Here is a 14,638-nt window from a genome sequence, read left to right on the forward strand (position 1 = left end):
TAAAAATGGTCTAGCGAAGCGACCTGATTTTATAAATTCAAACTCAAATGCTGGTCGTAACCAACCAAGCATAAGTAGAGCAACAGCATCCGAGTCTCCGATTCCAACAAATACCGCAACAACTTCACAACCAAGGCTGCATCCTAATGTCATAAGTACCGTCTATTGTCTTAACTTATTCTAGGACTAGAATATTTCAAGTTTTCAACATGCCATTGCTGTCTATAAAGGGGGGAAAACGATTGTCATTCACGAATTCCATCAAGCAATGCAGGTGGTGAAGTTCAAAAATTGAAGCCTGCAGCTCATTGAAGATTACAGTAACCCAAAGCCCTCCGCACCACATATTTCACCTTTCACGTTAGTATGGAGAACCATCGCCATATGAGACCAAGCCTTGCTTTCCATCAGGGCTTCTGGACGATGACCTGGACCTGCTGTCTCTACTTGCTCTTGGCGGAGACTCCACGGATGACCTGGACCTAGACCGGGATTTTGATGGACTCCTGCTCCGAGAAGAAGATGCATGCCTCTCCACACGAGAGGGGCGGGATCTATCAACTAGGGAACGACTGCGAACCGGGCTCCTACTTCGGCTATATCGTCGGGCTCGATATCGTGGACTGCGTGAAACAGATGGCGTCCTGCTCCTCCTGCTTCGATACCTACATACAGGTTTTCAAATAATCATGCTGCTAACATTATCGAGAACACAATGACAGAGAACTAAAATGGCATTAAAAATCTCCAATGAAAAAATTCATGATAAGAATTAAGAAAGATACAAATAAAATAAGATACAGTAATATAACTTATAAAAAGCAAATATTATGATGCCAGGAAAACAAAACCTTGGGGGAGTTCTTCCACGTGGTGGTGGGCTCCTGAAACGCCTAGGGGAAAACCTTCTGTAAGTAGAATATCTGAGGACAAAATGTTAAAATGCTTATTCTGACATTCAATTCTTGAATCTCAATAACATTTTAGGGCAAAAAAAATACTAGAAAGTAAACAAAATATTACCTGTCCCGGTCATTTCTTCCATTGTAGCGGTATGACCTCACAGGAGACCGAGAGGGGGTTCTATACCTTCTTGCATAAGAGTATCTTTCACTGAAACCTCTTCCCCTTCTGATACGCTTTGGTGAAGCATCAGGTGATACACTCCTTGACACACTCCTCCCACGAGGAGTCCTTGTCCTATGAACAGGGCTAGGACTCCTAGAATAACTGCGGCGATTGCTTCTACTAGGTGCTCTGACCGGGCTTCGGCTGATGCTTTTCTTTGAAGGAACCCTGCCAGAGCTTCGGCTTAAACTTCTTGCAGGTGATCTAACTGGACTGCGGCTTAAACTCTTTCTCAATACTCTTACAGGGCTTTTGCTGATAATTTTTCCTGATGGTGCTCTAGGAGAACTCCTGCTCCGGTGACTTCGAGAATGGGATCTTACAGGGCTCTTGCTGACACTTCTAAGAGAACGAGTTCTCGCAGGGCTTCTACTGACACTTCTACCATTCCTGCCTCTCACTGGGCTTCTACTGACACTTCTCCAATTCCTGCCTCTCACTGGGCTTCTACTGACACTTCTCCCATTCCTGACTCTTACTGGGCTTCTACTGACACTTCTCCCATTCCTGACTCTTACTGAGCTTCTACTGACACTTCTCCCATTCCTGACTCTCACAGGGCTTCTACTGACACTTCTCCCATTCCTGCCTCTCACAGGGCTTCTACTGACACTTCTCCCATTCCTGCCTCTCACTGGGCTTCTACTGATGCTTCTGCTTGGACTCCTGCTGATGCTTCTGGCGGGACTTCTGCTCAAACTCCTCTGTGATGGAGGAGGGCTTCTAACACTTGGACTTTTGCTCAATCTCCTTTTTGGAGTAACACTTGGGCTCTTGCTCAATCTCCTTTTTGGAGTAACACTTGGGCTCTTGCTCAATCTCGCACTCCTCCTGGGACTAATACTCATACTCTTACTGATGGGTCGCTTAGGACTCACACTTCGACTCCTGCTCATCAACTTTCAATAAAATACCAGATCTGGAAGAAATGGTAAGCATAAGAAATAACTGAGGTGTGACTAAAGAAGAAAGTAGACCTAGTTTTGCCTGAATGATCATCCATAACGTCAGGCTGCCTCTCTTCACTTCTGTCAGATCCATAGTCAGCTCCTCCAATGCCATTGCTGCGTTGCTCTCCGTTTTCCTTTGAGAATTTTTCCTCATTTTCTAGCATACCCACTTCCTCCTTTTCATGATGCGCAGGAGGCAAATCTTTCTCAGCAACCAAGGCAGACCTTGTTTCAGCTGCCACAAAGTACGGAAGGAGGAAGTTTCAAAAAATTGTTGTACACAACCAAGGAATCAAGCAGAAAACAAAAACGATAAAATCTTGCAAAATATTTCACTTTGTTTCATTGAATACAAAAAAAAAAAAAGGTTACAGACAGATTTATTTGAAACAATTAAATAAATTTAAAAAATTACCATTTTTCTGAGAATGATCTTTAAGCTTCAGCCCTTTATGTTGAGCACCAATACCTTCACCTTCAGAGCTACTGTCACTGTTACTCTCACTATCTGAGTCACTACCGGATTCCCTAACAACATCCAGCAGATTCAGTACCAACAATGAAAAATGAGTATGACCATGTGTGAAAAAGTTCACAACAATAATATTTTTTTAAAAGAATACCACATAACGAGATGATTCTTACCGACAAGAAAAAAAAAAATCATTCACAATGAAACCAGGAAAAGAGTCTACTCCTGATTGTTAAAGCACACAAATCCATGTCAAGAGCAATGAGAACAGCTAAATGCGTATAGTAACTACAACATTCATGTACGTGAGAAATAACCTACCTCGTTCATAGTGTATTCACATGAAACAATATTACACAATAAACACAATCCAGCCTTCTTGACCTAATAATGGCTATTTTAAGTTCATCACAAACACAAAAGCAACAAGGATAGATGAATGAAATCTGAAATTCATAAATCTTAACCCAAGATTTAATCAAATATTAAGTATTAAGTGTTCAATACCTTTTTGATTTACGCTTTGATCTCTTGTCCTTTTTCCTTCGCTTCTTGTCACGACGTTTATCTCTTCTTTTTTCCCGTCTATATTTATCTTTCTTAGATCTCTTTCTCTTCCTTCGCCTGTCATCACTGGAAGAACTTATGTAAGACGATGAGGACATATCTGACTCAGAATCACTATCAGTTTCCGAAGATTCTGTATCAGAATCTGAAGAGCTTCCTGATTTGGATGAGTAGTATTTTCTCCTTTTCCTTCTGTCTTTTGAAGATTTTTTATTCTTTCCCATTTTTGATTTATTTACCTTCTTTCCATCTGCAAGTATAAGGATTCAAATCAAGAGATCAAATATATTTAAAAGTGAAATACTGAACCAGAACATCACACATTCAATTGAAGAGGAAAAATAAACACAATTCTTTATGATCGGCATTTACAGACTTGGAGACAGAACTCTCAGCAAAATAATTTGGGATTTAATCTTCACCATACTTATTAAGAATAAAGTCTAAGTATTCTAAAGATAGAAAAAGTAATTCTCACCCTCGCTATATTCACCACAATTAATGATTTTAACTGTTACAGTTGGATGCCCTTCTTCATCACCCACTTCTTCAATTTTCTTCAATACGTTAGGCCCTTGGACAAGCTTCCCAAAGACTACATGCTTCCTGCAAAATGGCCACATAACTGTACAGTCAGGCATTACCTTGCCAACCCCCACAATCAAAAATCAAAATAGAACATCCATGTAAGAAGTAAAATGCTGCCAACAATTAACCAGATACACAAACCTATCAAGATGATGATCAGCTTTCAAAGTGATAATAAAATGAGAACCAAGTGTGTCACGGTCTGCAATTGCCATTGATAAAAGTCCGGTAGCATCATGCTTTAGCTTAGGTGACTCATCTAAAACAAATCATAGATACATATTACATTATTATAAAATACAACACTACTGTAGTATAAACAATTCATAATGCAAAATATGATCTTGAGAGTGTGGCATGGCATTTTAACCTGGGAACTTCGAACCATATATGCTTTCTCCAGCAGTTCCTGCAAAACATGGAAAATATCATGCAATCATTACAGGAAAGTAAAGAATGATGCCAGAGGGTGGGAAATCAAGACATTGAGGAAATTTATGAAGAAAAAAATGCACATGAACCTGGACTAAACTACCAAGCAATAATATGGAATTAGGAAACACCAACGGAGATTGATATTCGGAAAGTATACTATTTTATCAGCTACAATACTTTCAACTCCAAAAAAATAAGGAATGCGTGATATTTTGGTATCATTCACTGTGGTTAATTGTTGAAAGCCCAGTGCATCCTACAATACTTTCAACCCAACGACTAATGTGAATTACATATTCATAAACGTATTGATATTAACAGGGATAATACCAGAAAATAATCCAAAATTAACAAATCAAAAATCTTTCATAGCTGTAACACCCCACTCAATATCAGGTCAAACTGTGTTGTAAAGGAACTTTGTTAGTCATGTTCCTAATTGACTTAGAAAAGAAATTACCATTGTCACAGGAAACATGCAAATGGAACAAGGCTGGCAACCCGGACAACTGAATGAGCAAATAATAAAAACATAAAGAAAGTGACTACATATATAGTATCAAATTGCAACCTTCAAAAAAGGGATAGGTAAGGTAACTCAATGACATGCAATGTATCAATAAAATACATACCATTTCGATTGACAAAATCTCCACCCTGTAAAAGCAAAACCAGCCATTAATACGCATAATCACACTACAATAACAAGGCATAGAAAATGGGCTTGGGTTTCATGAAGCTTATTAGAATTAAGCGGATGAACAACTTAGTAAGTACAACCTTAAAACTATATCACAAGAAAAGCAGTCGAGACCATCAGCCCAGTGTATCCTACAGCATAAACAAGGGTAACGGGGACCACTACTAAGCCACGTTCAACCACAACAAGACATTTTATATAGAAGTAGAACTACCATATAGCAACCAATACAAGTATAAATAGAACAACATACCTGCACAATGGAACCTTTTATGATCTGATGGAAGAAAGAACCCTTGTAGTGCAGTGATTTTCCAGTATTTGGACTGATACCTTTTTCTCCTGAATACAGAATGAAAATGAAAATTTGATACAAATACAACAAGGGCGGAATTAGTGACTCGTTGATCAGATAAACGACAATCTTCAGCAAATGATCCACTCTCAACCAAAAGCACATGCAAGCCAAGCGCACAAGCATGTCTAAGTACATATTTGATTGTTAAGTAACTGTGATGGTAGAAAATGTCCAATAAACAAAAGTTAATGATGAAATTTCCCGTGCAAATCAAATTTATAATACCTGTACATAATGCACGAAAGTTTTCTGCAGTCTTGGGAGCAACATCATAGAAAAGCTGTGAGAGGAAATGTTCATTAGATTGAACATTGCAAAAGTTGCGGCATAAATAGTAAACATAAGAACAAGAACAAAAAGTACCTCAAAAACCATCCTTTCAACAGGATCCCCATCGATGGACACATCCATAAACACCAGGGGATTCTTCTTCTTGGTCATCGTCTTTGCCTTAATTTATCAAATTGAGTACAGTAAAACCACAGACCTGAAGTAACATAGCATTATTAAACAAACACCTAGTTATTCATTGATTTTAAGTAACAATGCATCAACGGGGAACAAACACTAATTCTAGTTACATGTCAAGAATACAGAACTAAAGTTTTGAGCTTGTCAAAATAAATTAACCAAATCTACATCATTTCACGTCAAATTTTAAGACAGGAAAATGGGGACCCAATCGAACAATGATAACACGAAGTTGTTGGTATCCATCCACACACAAAACGTAGTAGCAAGTTAAGAATTGCGCTGCGGTATCATCACTACACTTCTATACACATCAATTTTCTCCCATTATAAGTACACAAACAGTGTTCAAGTAAAGCCAGCAGAGTCATCGCAAAAAAAGAGCTTTGAAAACAATAACCGATTCGGTTCGTATCAATCTCAAAAATCAAATCCAATCCAAACATATCGCAGCAATCACCAACTGCTAATGATGAAATCGCGAAGATAAACCGTGACAGATTCCACTAAAACCTCGGTAGGGTTGAGAAATCCAGATCGGCTAAAGAACGTTATACACGCAATCATACCAATTAGCGAATACAAAACCAAGAGTCAAACATAAACCAAGGAAGACAGAACTAACAGCATGGATATAGCAAAGAGCATCAAATTGATCGGCAAAAGTTAAACCCTAGTTCCCGGAAAAACCTCGAAGAGTTCCAAATAGATCAGTGCTGGGCTCCGATTGAGTGAAGAAACGCATGCGTTACGCGAGATTTGCAAGGAGTGAGAGCAGAAGAGAAAAAGAACCCTAGGCTCTTACCCGAGTCGATAACCACGGAAAGGATTCATTCGAGATGATGAAAGAAGGCTCATAGGCTAGCTTATATATAAAGGCGTGGCTTGTAAAAGAGCCGAGCCTAGCTGCTTCCATTGGAAAGTGAAGTTACCGCAATGTCCCTGCTCTCTTGAACGAGTTGACGGATTACGTTGAGGATTCAGCAAAGAACAAATGCCCAATGGACAAATATATCCCTCCCTCACGTGGGGGAAATATTCTCTCCATTTACTAGAGGGTTTAGCCGGGGAGAGAGATAAACACATGGGATCTGGTTGGGGTCTGTGGGACCCACCAGTCTCAAATCCTGTGTTTGTCTCTCTTTTAATGGACTTAAGTAATGGGAGAAAAATTGGACTTTTATTGAGGTGACAAAATATACTCATATTTCAGAAAAAAAAAATTCACAAATGAATAGAGTAAATATTCACTATTTGGAGATGGGTCTCAGGTATTTATTAAAAAAATAATTATTTTTGAAAAATAAAAATTTAAATTTTAGTCTCTAAAAATAAAAAAAGTGTAACAAATTCATTTATTCATTAATTTTCGTTTGTTGTTATTAATAAAATAGTTTATGTGACACAAAATGAACAAAATGTCACAAAAATAAGTGTCAATATGACTGCTGAATAGATTTAACCAAAATGTTAATAAATTTTCATTTTGGACCAAAATGTCAATAAGTGTTCATTGAACTAATTTGTTTGACTCCAAATTTTGTTTCATTCAAAGGTGAAATATAATTTAATTTTCATCTTCCCTCATTTTTTTTTATCGTTGCAAGTATAATACTTAAAAAATAGAGAAGCAAGTATAAGTTAAAACAAACATAGCAATAAGCATAATATTGATTGTGCATTTTTTGTTACAATGTTTTTTTTTTGTAAAAATTAACTTTGTGCATTTTTGTTTGAGTCTCATATTTTAGATAAGGTACAGTCACATTAAAAATTTTAGAGCAACAAACAAACTATGTTTATTAATCGATATTATGTTTATTATTATGTTTGGTCTAACCTATATTTGTTTTCCTATTTTTTAAGTGTTTATTATAATGTTATGCTTGCAACAATAAAAAAAATGAAGATTAAATTATATTTTACACTTAAATGAAAAAAAACTGGGGTCTAACAAATTAATCCAATAGAAACTTACTGATATTTTGATCCAATCTGTTTAGCAGTCATGTTAGCAATCATTTTGGTGACATTTTCGTTCCTCTATGCCACATATGCTCTTTCATTAATAGTAATGTTAACAGATTGATAAATTTGTCGCATTTTTTTTTCACTTTTGGAGACTAAAATTTAAATTTTTATCTTTCAAAGATGAATTTATTAGTGATCTACGCATTCAGATATAGAAATGACTATTTACCCAAAAAATTGATAGATATTATTATTATATAATGATGTCATGGTGGCACAAGGTATGTATGCAAATACATTAAACACAATGAAGATTTTAATAGAAGTTAGTGTGCAAAATCCTTATCTAGCAGCGATATTATGCTAAAAAGAAAAGTAGATAAATAGTTGCAAATTTTTGAGTTTTACATAGTAGATTACTTTTGGGAGACTTGGTAAAGGTTGGGATCTATATTTTTTTTATACCAGAGGTATATGAAGCTTCTTTTTTGGCAACCAATTAATTTTCTCCATTGGGTCGACCCATTTTAGGTTAAAGTGATACCTTCACTTGCAACTCCATACCAAAATCGAAAATCAAACTCCAGATCTTGATTAAGGGATGTAGGAATCTATATTTAATCAATTAATTTTAGTAAACTTTCTTTTGTATTTCCTGATTGTAAAAGTGAAGATATTTTAGTTTTACATTGTAGAATATTTTTTCTTTTGTCAATCCTTATCCAATTCAATACATTCGTTTTTTATGGTCTAAAAATCTATTTTTTCTAATAATGTTATTTTTATTTTCGTTGACATTTTTATTTACATTAGAAGGTAAAAAAAAAAGTAATTTAATTGGTATAATCTATGAGTTATCCTTATATGTGTTATAAAACATCACAAATTTTGAAAAGAACAAAAATTCTAGATTTCATACATGTGTGCCAATTATGTCTAGGCATGACAAAAAAATAATCACCTACGAATAAAATCCACAATGATTGGATGATGGATAGTTAAAATAGATACCCATTACCCACGAGTATAGATATGTTTTTTACTCACTTGTTAATGAGTCGGGTGTGGGCATTATAGTATTTGCACCTGTGAATACCTATTATCTATAAAGTTACAAAAGTATCATTATATATATATATATATATATATATATATATATATATATATATATATTATCAATGACAAAACCCAAAATCTAATTTCCATATGATCTCACACCCTCACCCCTCTTAGCATCTCACTTTTTGTTCTTCTCTTCTTCAACCATGGAGTTTTTCTTTGAACTTATGCTTTTGAGATGCTATAATTTTATTTTTACGTGTACTTTAGATTTATGTTTACTTATCCTTAAGATATACTTATTTCAAGTTTAATTCTTTTGTGTTGTTTCTTTTTTGCTCTTGGTTTTTAACTCACTATTTTTGTTTGATGTTAAAAATCAACTTTAAAAAAAATTGAATTTGAAGTATCCATAGATATCCAACGGGTAGATAGACGGACAATAGTCATAGGTTTTCTCCAAAAGGCGTGTAGCCTCTACTTGTGTTCGACCTTACCCATTATCATTCCTTCTATTAAAATGTCTTGAAAAAAATAATTTTCTAATAGTGTATGAATGTGTTAAAAAATGTTACACTTTTTATTAACATGTAAATATACATATGTATCGATTTCAAATAATTATTTATTAATTGAATTAATGATTTAAATAGATTTCAAACTCGTCCTTCGCACGCTTCATTAAAAACTTAAAATTATAGTTACTTATGTTATATTTATTATTTTATACGTACATATATGGTATTTAGTTTTCAATATTTTGTAGCATTTTAAATATGCATTATATAATTACATTAAAATTGAAGAAGATTATATTAATTGTATTTTTAATTGAGCAAATATTGCATACACAACATAACTGATGATCTTGACTCTTGAGGCATTTCAATTTTAATTAACTATATTATTAATCAAAATAATAAATATGTACACAAAATGGACATACATAAATTAGTCCTAATATTTTTTCTAGTGTACTTGTTTTTTTATGAAAAACTTTTATCATTTAATCAACAACAGGCAACAACCTTACATCATTACATAAAATGGAAATCAGTTGGGGAAGAGTTTCCTTAATCCAGTACTTTTCCTTCATAACAAAAGTTAATTGTGTTAAAGGGTGAGCAGTTCTATTCGTGTTTATATGTGCAGAAACAAAAATGTGTAAATTTTGAGGTTAAACAAGATTATAAGTATAAGTATAAGACCAACAAAATAACTCCTCCTATTGTTGCTCCTTTCATGCCATTCCTTAACTAGCCTCGTGCAATTGAATTCATACTTAACACATTGAAAAGATAAGTTTTGAGCTGTCGCCCACTTAAATGCAATAGCTTCAGCTATATGGGGTTCATAACAAAACGGTATTAACAAAGAACCCGCAACCAGAACTTTCCCACCGTGATCCCTAAAAATGACCCCAAGACCCGTTCCTCTATTTTGCTTTGGGGAAGCATCAAAACTAGCCTTAATGATTCCCTTTAGGGGCCTTCTCCAAGATTCAGATAACTGTCTAGGCCTTCAATCAATTTGATAAAGAGGATCTAAAAAGGACTAAGCCTTTTCCAGAGTATACTAAAGAGGAATTTCCTTCTATTAAAAACCCATTGATCCCTTTCATACCAAATAACCCAAACAAGTTCACAAATTCTCCCAAAAAAATAGCATCACCAACCTGTATACAACTCCCAACTCATACAACAAAAGAGGACTCCTATTGAGCCTGAATCCTACCACCTAAGCTTTATGCAAAACATATTCTGGTAACTTCCTCACATAAAAAGGAGAGTGTGGACCACTGTTTGATTCCCCACACTGCATCTAGGACAAATACTGTCAACTTCTAATCTTTTTTTTCTTTTCAAATTTGTCATCACCAGCAAAATGTCCTTACATGCCCTCTAGAGCAAATGGACACACTTTGGAATGGCTTTAATCTTCCATAGCTTTTTCCAAAAATCTCCTTGAATATAACTAAAGGACCCCTGCAAGAGAAGAAAAGCATTACAAAATTGATGACACTCAGACTTTACTGAATAATTTCCATCAACAGAAATTTTCCATATAAGGTTATCCTGGGTAATGGTATTGCATAAAGGTATAGATAAAAAAAATTGACTGACCTCCGGAGAGAAAATTGATTGAACTTTTTGAACATCCCACTTACGCAACTTTTGAGCTTGGTAGCCATCTATCTGACTTGACAAGGATTGAATACCCCTTCCAATCCACCTGTTGGGGAGATTCGAGGAGTACACCTGTGGACCACAAGCCACCACATAAGGAGACCTGACACCACACTCTAACCCAAAACCTTAAGGCTCAGGTTTATGGGTCTTCTCCTCACTTATATGGTGCTCAACCTTTCCACTTCTATCCGATGTGGGACTTCACCTCACACTTGTAACCCAATACATCTCCCCCTCAAGTGTGAGTCTCTTCCACATGGTAGTCTCCCCCTCGAGTGGAAGTCTAAATGGCTCCCTCTAGAATTAATTTCCTGGAAGAATAAATGCTTGTCCAAGTGTAGCTTGGCTTTAATGATTTCCTTTCCTGCAAAGAAAAGAGTGAGGAAAATACTTGACACTTAACACCCTTATTGCCAGGCTGCTCTCAATGGTCAAAAGCCTCCACATTTGTTTTGACAATAAGGATTGGTTGAACTATTGGAGCCTTCTAAAGCCCTGACCTTGTCTAGCTTTTGGTTCAATGAGTTTTTCCTATGAGAGCCAATGCAATTTCTTTTTTTCAACATTACCAACCTAATAGAACCTTGCAAACATCTATTCTATTTCCTGACACAAAGAAATCGGGAGTTTGAAATAGCTCATCACATATGTAGGAATAGCCTAGACAATTGACATAGTTTCCCTCCCTGTTTTGGATAGAGCCCTTTCTTTCTAACCTTTATTTATTTTTTCCAAACTATGTCCTTAATGAATTGAAACACTTGCTTTTTTGACTTTCCAACTAGGACCAAAATACCCAAATATTTCTTGTGATCCCCAACTACCTTTAACTTTAGAAGCATCTCTAGCTCATTTGATCTGAAAGTCGAAACATTTTGGCTGAAGGAGATCTCGGGTTTGTTGAGATTTATCCTCTGTCCCAACACCCTTTCACATGCATGAATCACTTCAAAAACATGATTTGCTTCTCGAACATCCGCTCTGACAAACAAAATGTTGTCATTTGAAAAAAATAGATGAGTAATAGGAGGTGCCCTGGGGCAAATTTTAACACCATGCAACAACTGTCTTGAAACTGATTGGGAGATAAGCACTGAGAACACTTCTGCACAAAGAATAAAGAGATAGGAGGACAAGGGATCCCCCTATCTCAATCCCCTTTGTGATCTCAATTCCCCGCCAGGTTGGCCATTAATAAGAGTAGAGAAGGATACAATCGAAACACAGTGAAGGATCAGGTTTTTCCACTTCTCCGGAAAGCCTATAAAAATTAAGACTGACTCCAAAAATTTCCATTCAACCCTATCATAAGCCTTTGACATGTCAAGCTTCAATGTCATTGATCTTTTTCTTCCTGACTATCTAGTCCTCATATGGTGAAAGCATTTGAATGCCACAAGTGCATTATCAGTTATGAGTCTTTCTGGAACAAATGCACTCTGATTTTTTGATACAATAAAAGGAAGGATGATCTTTAATCTATTAGCTATGGTATTTGTAACGATATAAACGATAAGTTACAAGGACTTATGGGCCGAAAATCACTCAGATGAATTGGATTCTTACCCTTTGGAATGAGAACAATAATGTTTTGTTCAAATTTGAAGGATTAACACCATTGTTAAGGATATTCAATACAGTTCAAGTGACATCTCCTCCGATCAGGGGCTAAAACTTATGGTAGAAAACAGCAGGGGTCCCATCTAGACTAGGGGCCTTCAAAGGATGCATTTGGTTCAGAGCTTCAAACGCCTCTTCCTTTGTGAAATCACCATTCAACACATTTCTTAAATCATTTATTATCCTCCCTCCAACCAGTTGTGCAACTAAGTCAGTATCTTGAGGAATAGACGTCATGAATAAGTCTTCAAAAAACTCTAAAATAACAACTTATATGTCTTCCTCATCTTTGATCAGCATTCCTTCTTCATTCGTGATTTTGTCTGTGGAGTTTAGTTTCTGTCTATGTGAGGCTTTTTGGTGAAAAAACTTATATTTCTATCCCCATGTTTTAGCCAAGTGGCTCTCAGACGATGGGCCCAAATAATTTTCTCTAGTTTTAGAATCTCATCTAGATCAATCTCAATTTTATGAATCTCTTTCAGCACTTCACCAGTTTGCAGCTTTTGTTGAAGCTCCTCAAGGCGTTGCTACAGTTGTTTAATCCTTTTAGGAATCTAACCAAAGGCAGCTTTTCCCCAAGAATTAAGGTTTGAGCCCACTCTAGTCAAGTGATGCATAACATCATCACCCAAAATCCAAGAGTGAGCCACTACATCTTTACACTCCTCGGCCTTCTTCAGCCATAACCTTTCAAACCGATACAACTTTGCCCTTCATTTCCTCCTCCTTTTTCTCTGAGGCTCATCAAAAGACTCCATGAGAATTGGATTATGGTCGAACCTATATCTGGAAAGTGTGATCATGACAATATTAGGCCATTTAACTCTCCATTCTTCATTTGCTAGCACTTGATCTAATCTCTCATGGAAATTATGAGGGAATTCCTCATATTAGACCTGGTAAAATTGTATCTTATGCATCCCAAATCAAACAAATTACAATCCATAAGAGCTCTATAAAATCCCATCATGTGAAAAAGATCAATTGGATTACCCCCCATCTTCTTATCTTGGGACAAGATTTGGTTGAAGTCAAGCAAACAAACCCAAGGTATATTTTCTATCGACTTCTTCTTCCTTAATAATTCCCAAGATAAAGCCTTATTTCTTCTCTCTAGATAACCATAAAAGAAAGTGATCAACCCCTAATCTCCTTTTGATTTAGACTTGAAATTTATTGTTTTGTGATTTTTAGAAAAAGATGAAATATCCAAAATCACAATTCCTCCACAAAATTAGAAGTCCCCCAACTTTATCTTTTCCACTTCCTATGCAATGAACATCAAACAAATTATATAAATTATCCATTCCTTTCATACCTTGCACCTCTACTAACTTCTTCTTGGTTTCCATTACAAAGATCAGATAGAGACCTTATTGTTGCACGAGCTTCCTTAGCGCTCTAACTGCCCGTGTGTTCCCAAGCCCATGATAGTTCCAACTAAGCACCTTCATTGATCTCGGCGGGCTGAAAACCAACCAAATTTTTTTCTTGAACCGCTTCCCTCCTTCAGTTTCCATAGCTGAATCACTCCAAATCATCTCCACTATTCGTTTCCCTCCTTGCTTTAAGCTTTCCCGATTTCCTCTTTCAGTATTCTCTCTAGCAATTCTTTTCCACTTCCTTATAAACTTTGTCTGGGTATCTACTTTGGGTCCATCCAAATTTTCCTTCTACCTATCTAATTCATATTCCTTTGAAATTCCCCCATTCCCATTCTTTGTCTCAGTAGTTTCCCCATTTTTCTTACATTTATTAGCCTTCTGTTCAAATATATTAGCCCCAATATCATTTGCTTTTAATTTCAGTGAATCAGTTTGAGAAATGGTACCTTGAATGTTTGACGACAACAACCTAATATGTTCCAAGGATAGAGGCACATTGGACTCTAAAACTTCATCTTCTCTGGTCTTTTGAGCTGGAACGCCACAATCACCTACATCCAAGTCTATCGCCCTGCTTTCCACCTCAGTAGTGTTTTTTTTTTCTTGTCTAGTCCTCTCCCAAACTCTCCTATAAGAGACTTGTTGATGGTTCCCTACTACCATGTTTTGTCTCGCCATCAAAGCCCTCAAATCAGGTCCAAAAGGGAAATTGCCTACATCCTTTTCCAATCCCCCCCCCCCC

General features: G+C 36.1%; 1 protein-coding gene and 1 long non-coding RNA gene across 6 annotated transcripts; both read right to left on the bottom strand.

Annotated features, from left to right (window-relative positions):
* On the bottom strand, positions 1-6,519 carry LOC114408983 (peptidyl-prolyl cis-trans isomerase CYP95-like). 5 transcript variants are annotated; one of them, XM_028372232.1, is made up of 15 exons: positions 5,562-5,591; positions 5,424-5,478; positions 5,094-5,182; positions 4,921-4,971; positions 4,773-4,797; positions 4,601-4,649; positions 4,076-4,114; positions 3,847-3,964; positions 3,596-3,723; positions 3,058-3,367; positions 2,494-2,606; positions 2,106-2,313; positions 1,024-2,016; positions 852-923; positions 1-665 (listed from the first exon to the last, which is right to left on the bottom strand). In XM_028372232.1, exons 5-15 carry the CDS (start codon positions 4,773-4,775, stop codon positions 362-364), a joined length of 2,337 nt encoding a protein of 778 aa, XP_028228033.1. In that variant the 5' UTR covers positions 4,776-4,797; positions 4,921-4,971; positions 5,094-5,182; positions 5,424-5,478; positions 5,562-5,591; the 3' UTR covers positions 1-361. The 5 variants fall into 5 exon arrangements, with proteins under 5 accessions (XP_028228033.1, XP_028228030.1, XP_028228032.1 ...); XM_028372229.1 differs by lacking the exons at positions 4,601-4,649; positions 4,921-4,971 and adding an exon at positions 6,360-6,519 and having other exon boundaries at positions 5,562-5,685; XM_028372231.1 differs by lacking the exons at positions 4,601-4,649; positions 4,921-4,971 and adding an exon at positions 6,295-6,519 and having other exon boundaries at positions 5,562-5,685.
* A 3,376-nt stretch (positions 6,520-9,895) lies between these two features.
* On the bottom strand, positions 9,896-14,638 carry LOC114408984. The gene is made up of 2 exons (XR_003665962.1): positions 10,823-14,638; positions 9,896-10,684 (listed from the first exon to the last, which is right to left on the bottom strand). It is a non-coding gene; the product is annotated as an uncharacterized LOC114408984 (long non-coding RNA).

This window comes from Glycine soja, chromosome 4, assembly GCF_004193775.1.
Source record: "Glycine soja cultivar W05 chromosome 4, ASM419377v2, whole genome shotgun sequence".
Taxonomy (NCBI): domain Eukaryota; kingdom Viridiplantae; phylum Streptophyta; class Magnoliopsida; order Fabales; family Fabaceae; genus Glycine; species Glycine soja.

What these genes read in the sequence shown, in the direction of transcription:
- LOC114408983 (XM_028372229.1), bottom strand. Translation starts at nt 5,639, where the DNA reads ATGACCAAGAAGAAGAATCCCCTGGTGTTTATGGATGTGTCCATCGAT. An exon ending in GCTGATCATCATCTTGATAG is followed by an intron (nt 3,724 to 3,846) that starts GTTTGTGTATCT and finishes GCCATTTTGCAG; the next exon opens with GAAGCATGTAGTCTTTGGGA. An exon ending in GGAAGAAATGACCGGGACAG is followed by an intron (nt 924 to 1,023) that starts GTAATATTTTGT and finishes TTTTGTCCTCAG; the next exon opens with ATATTCTACTTACAGAAGGT.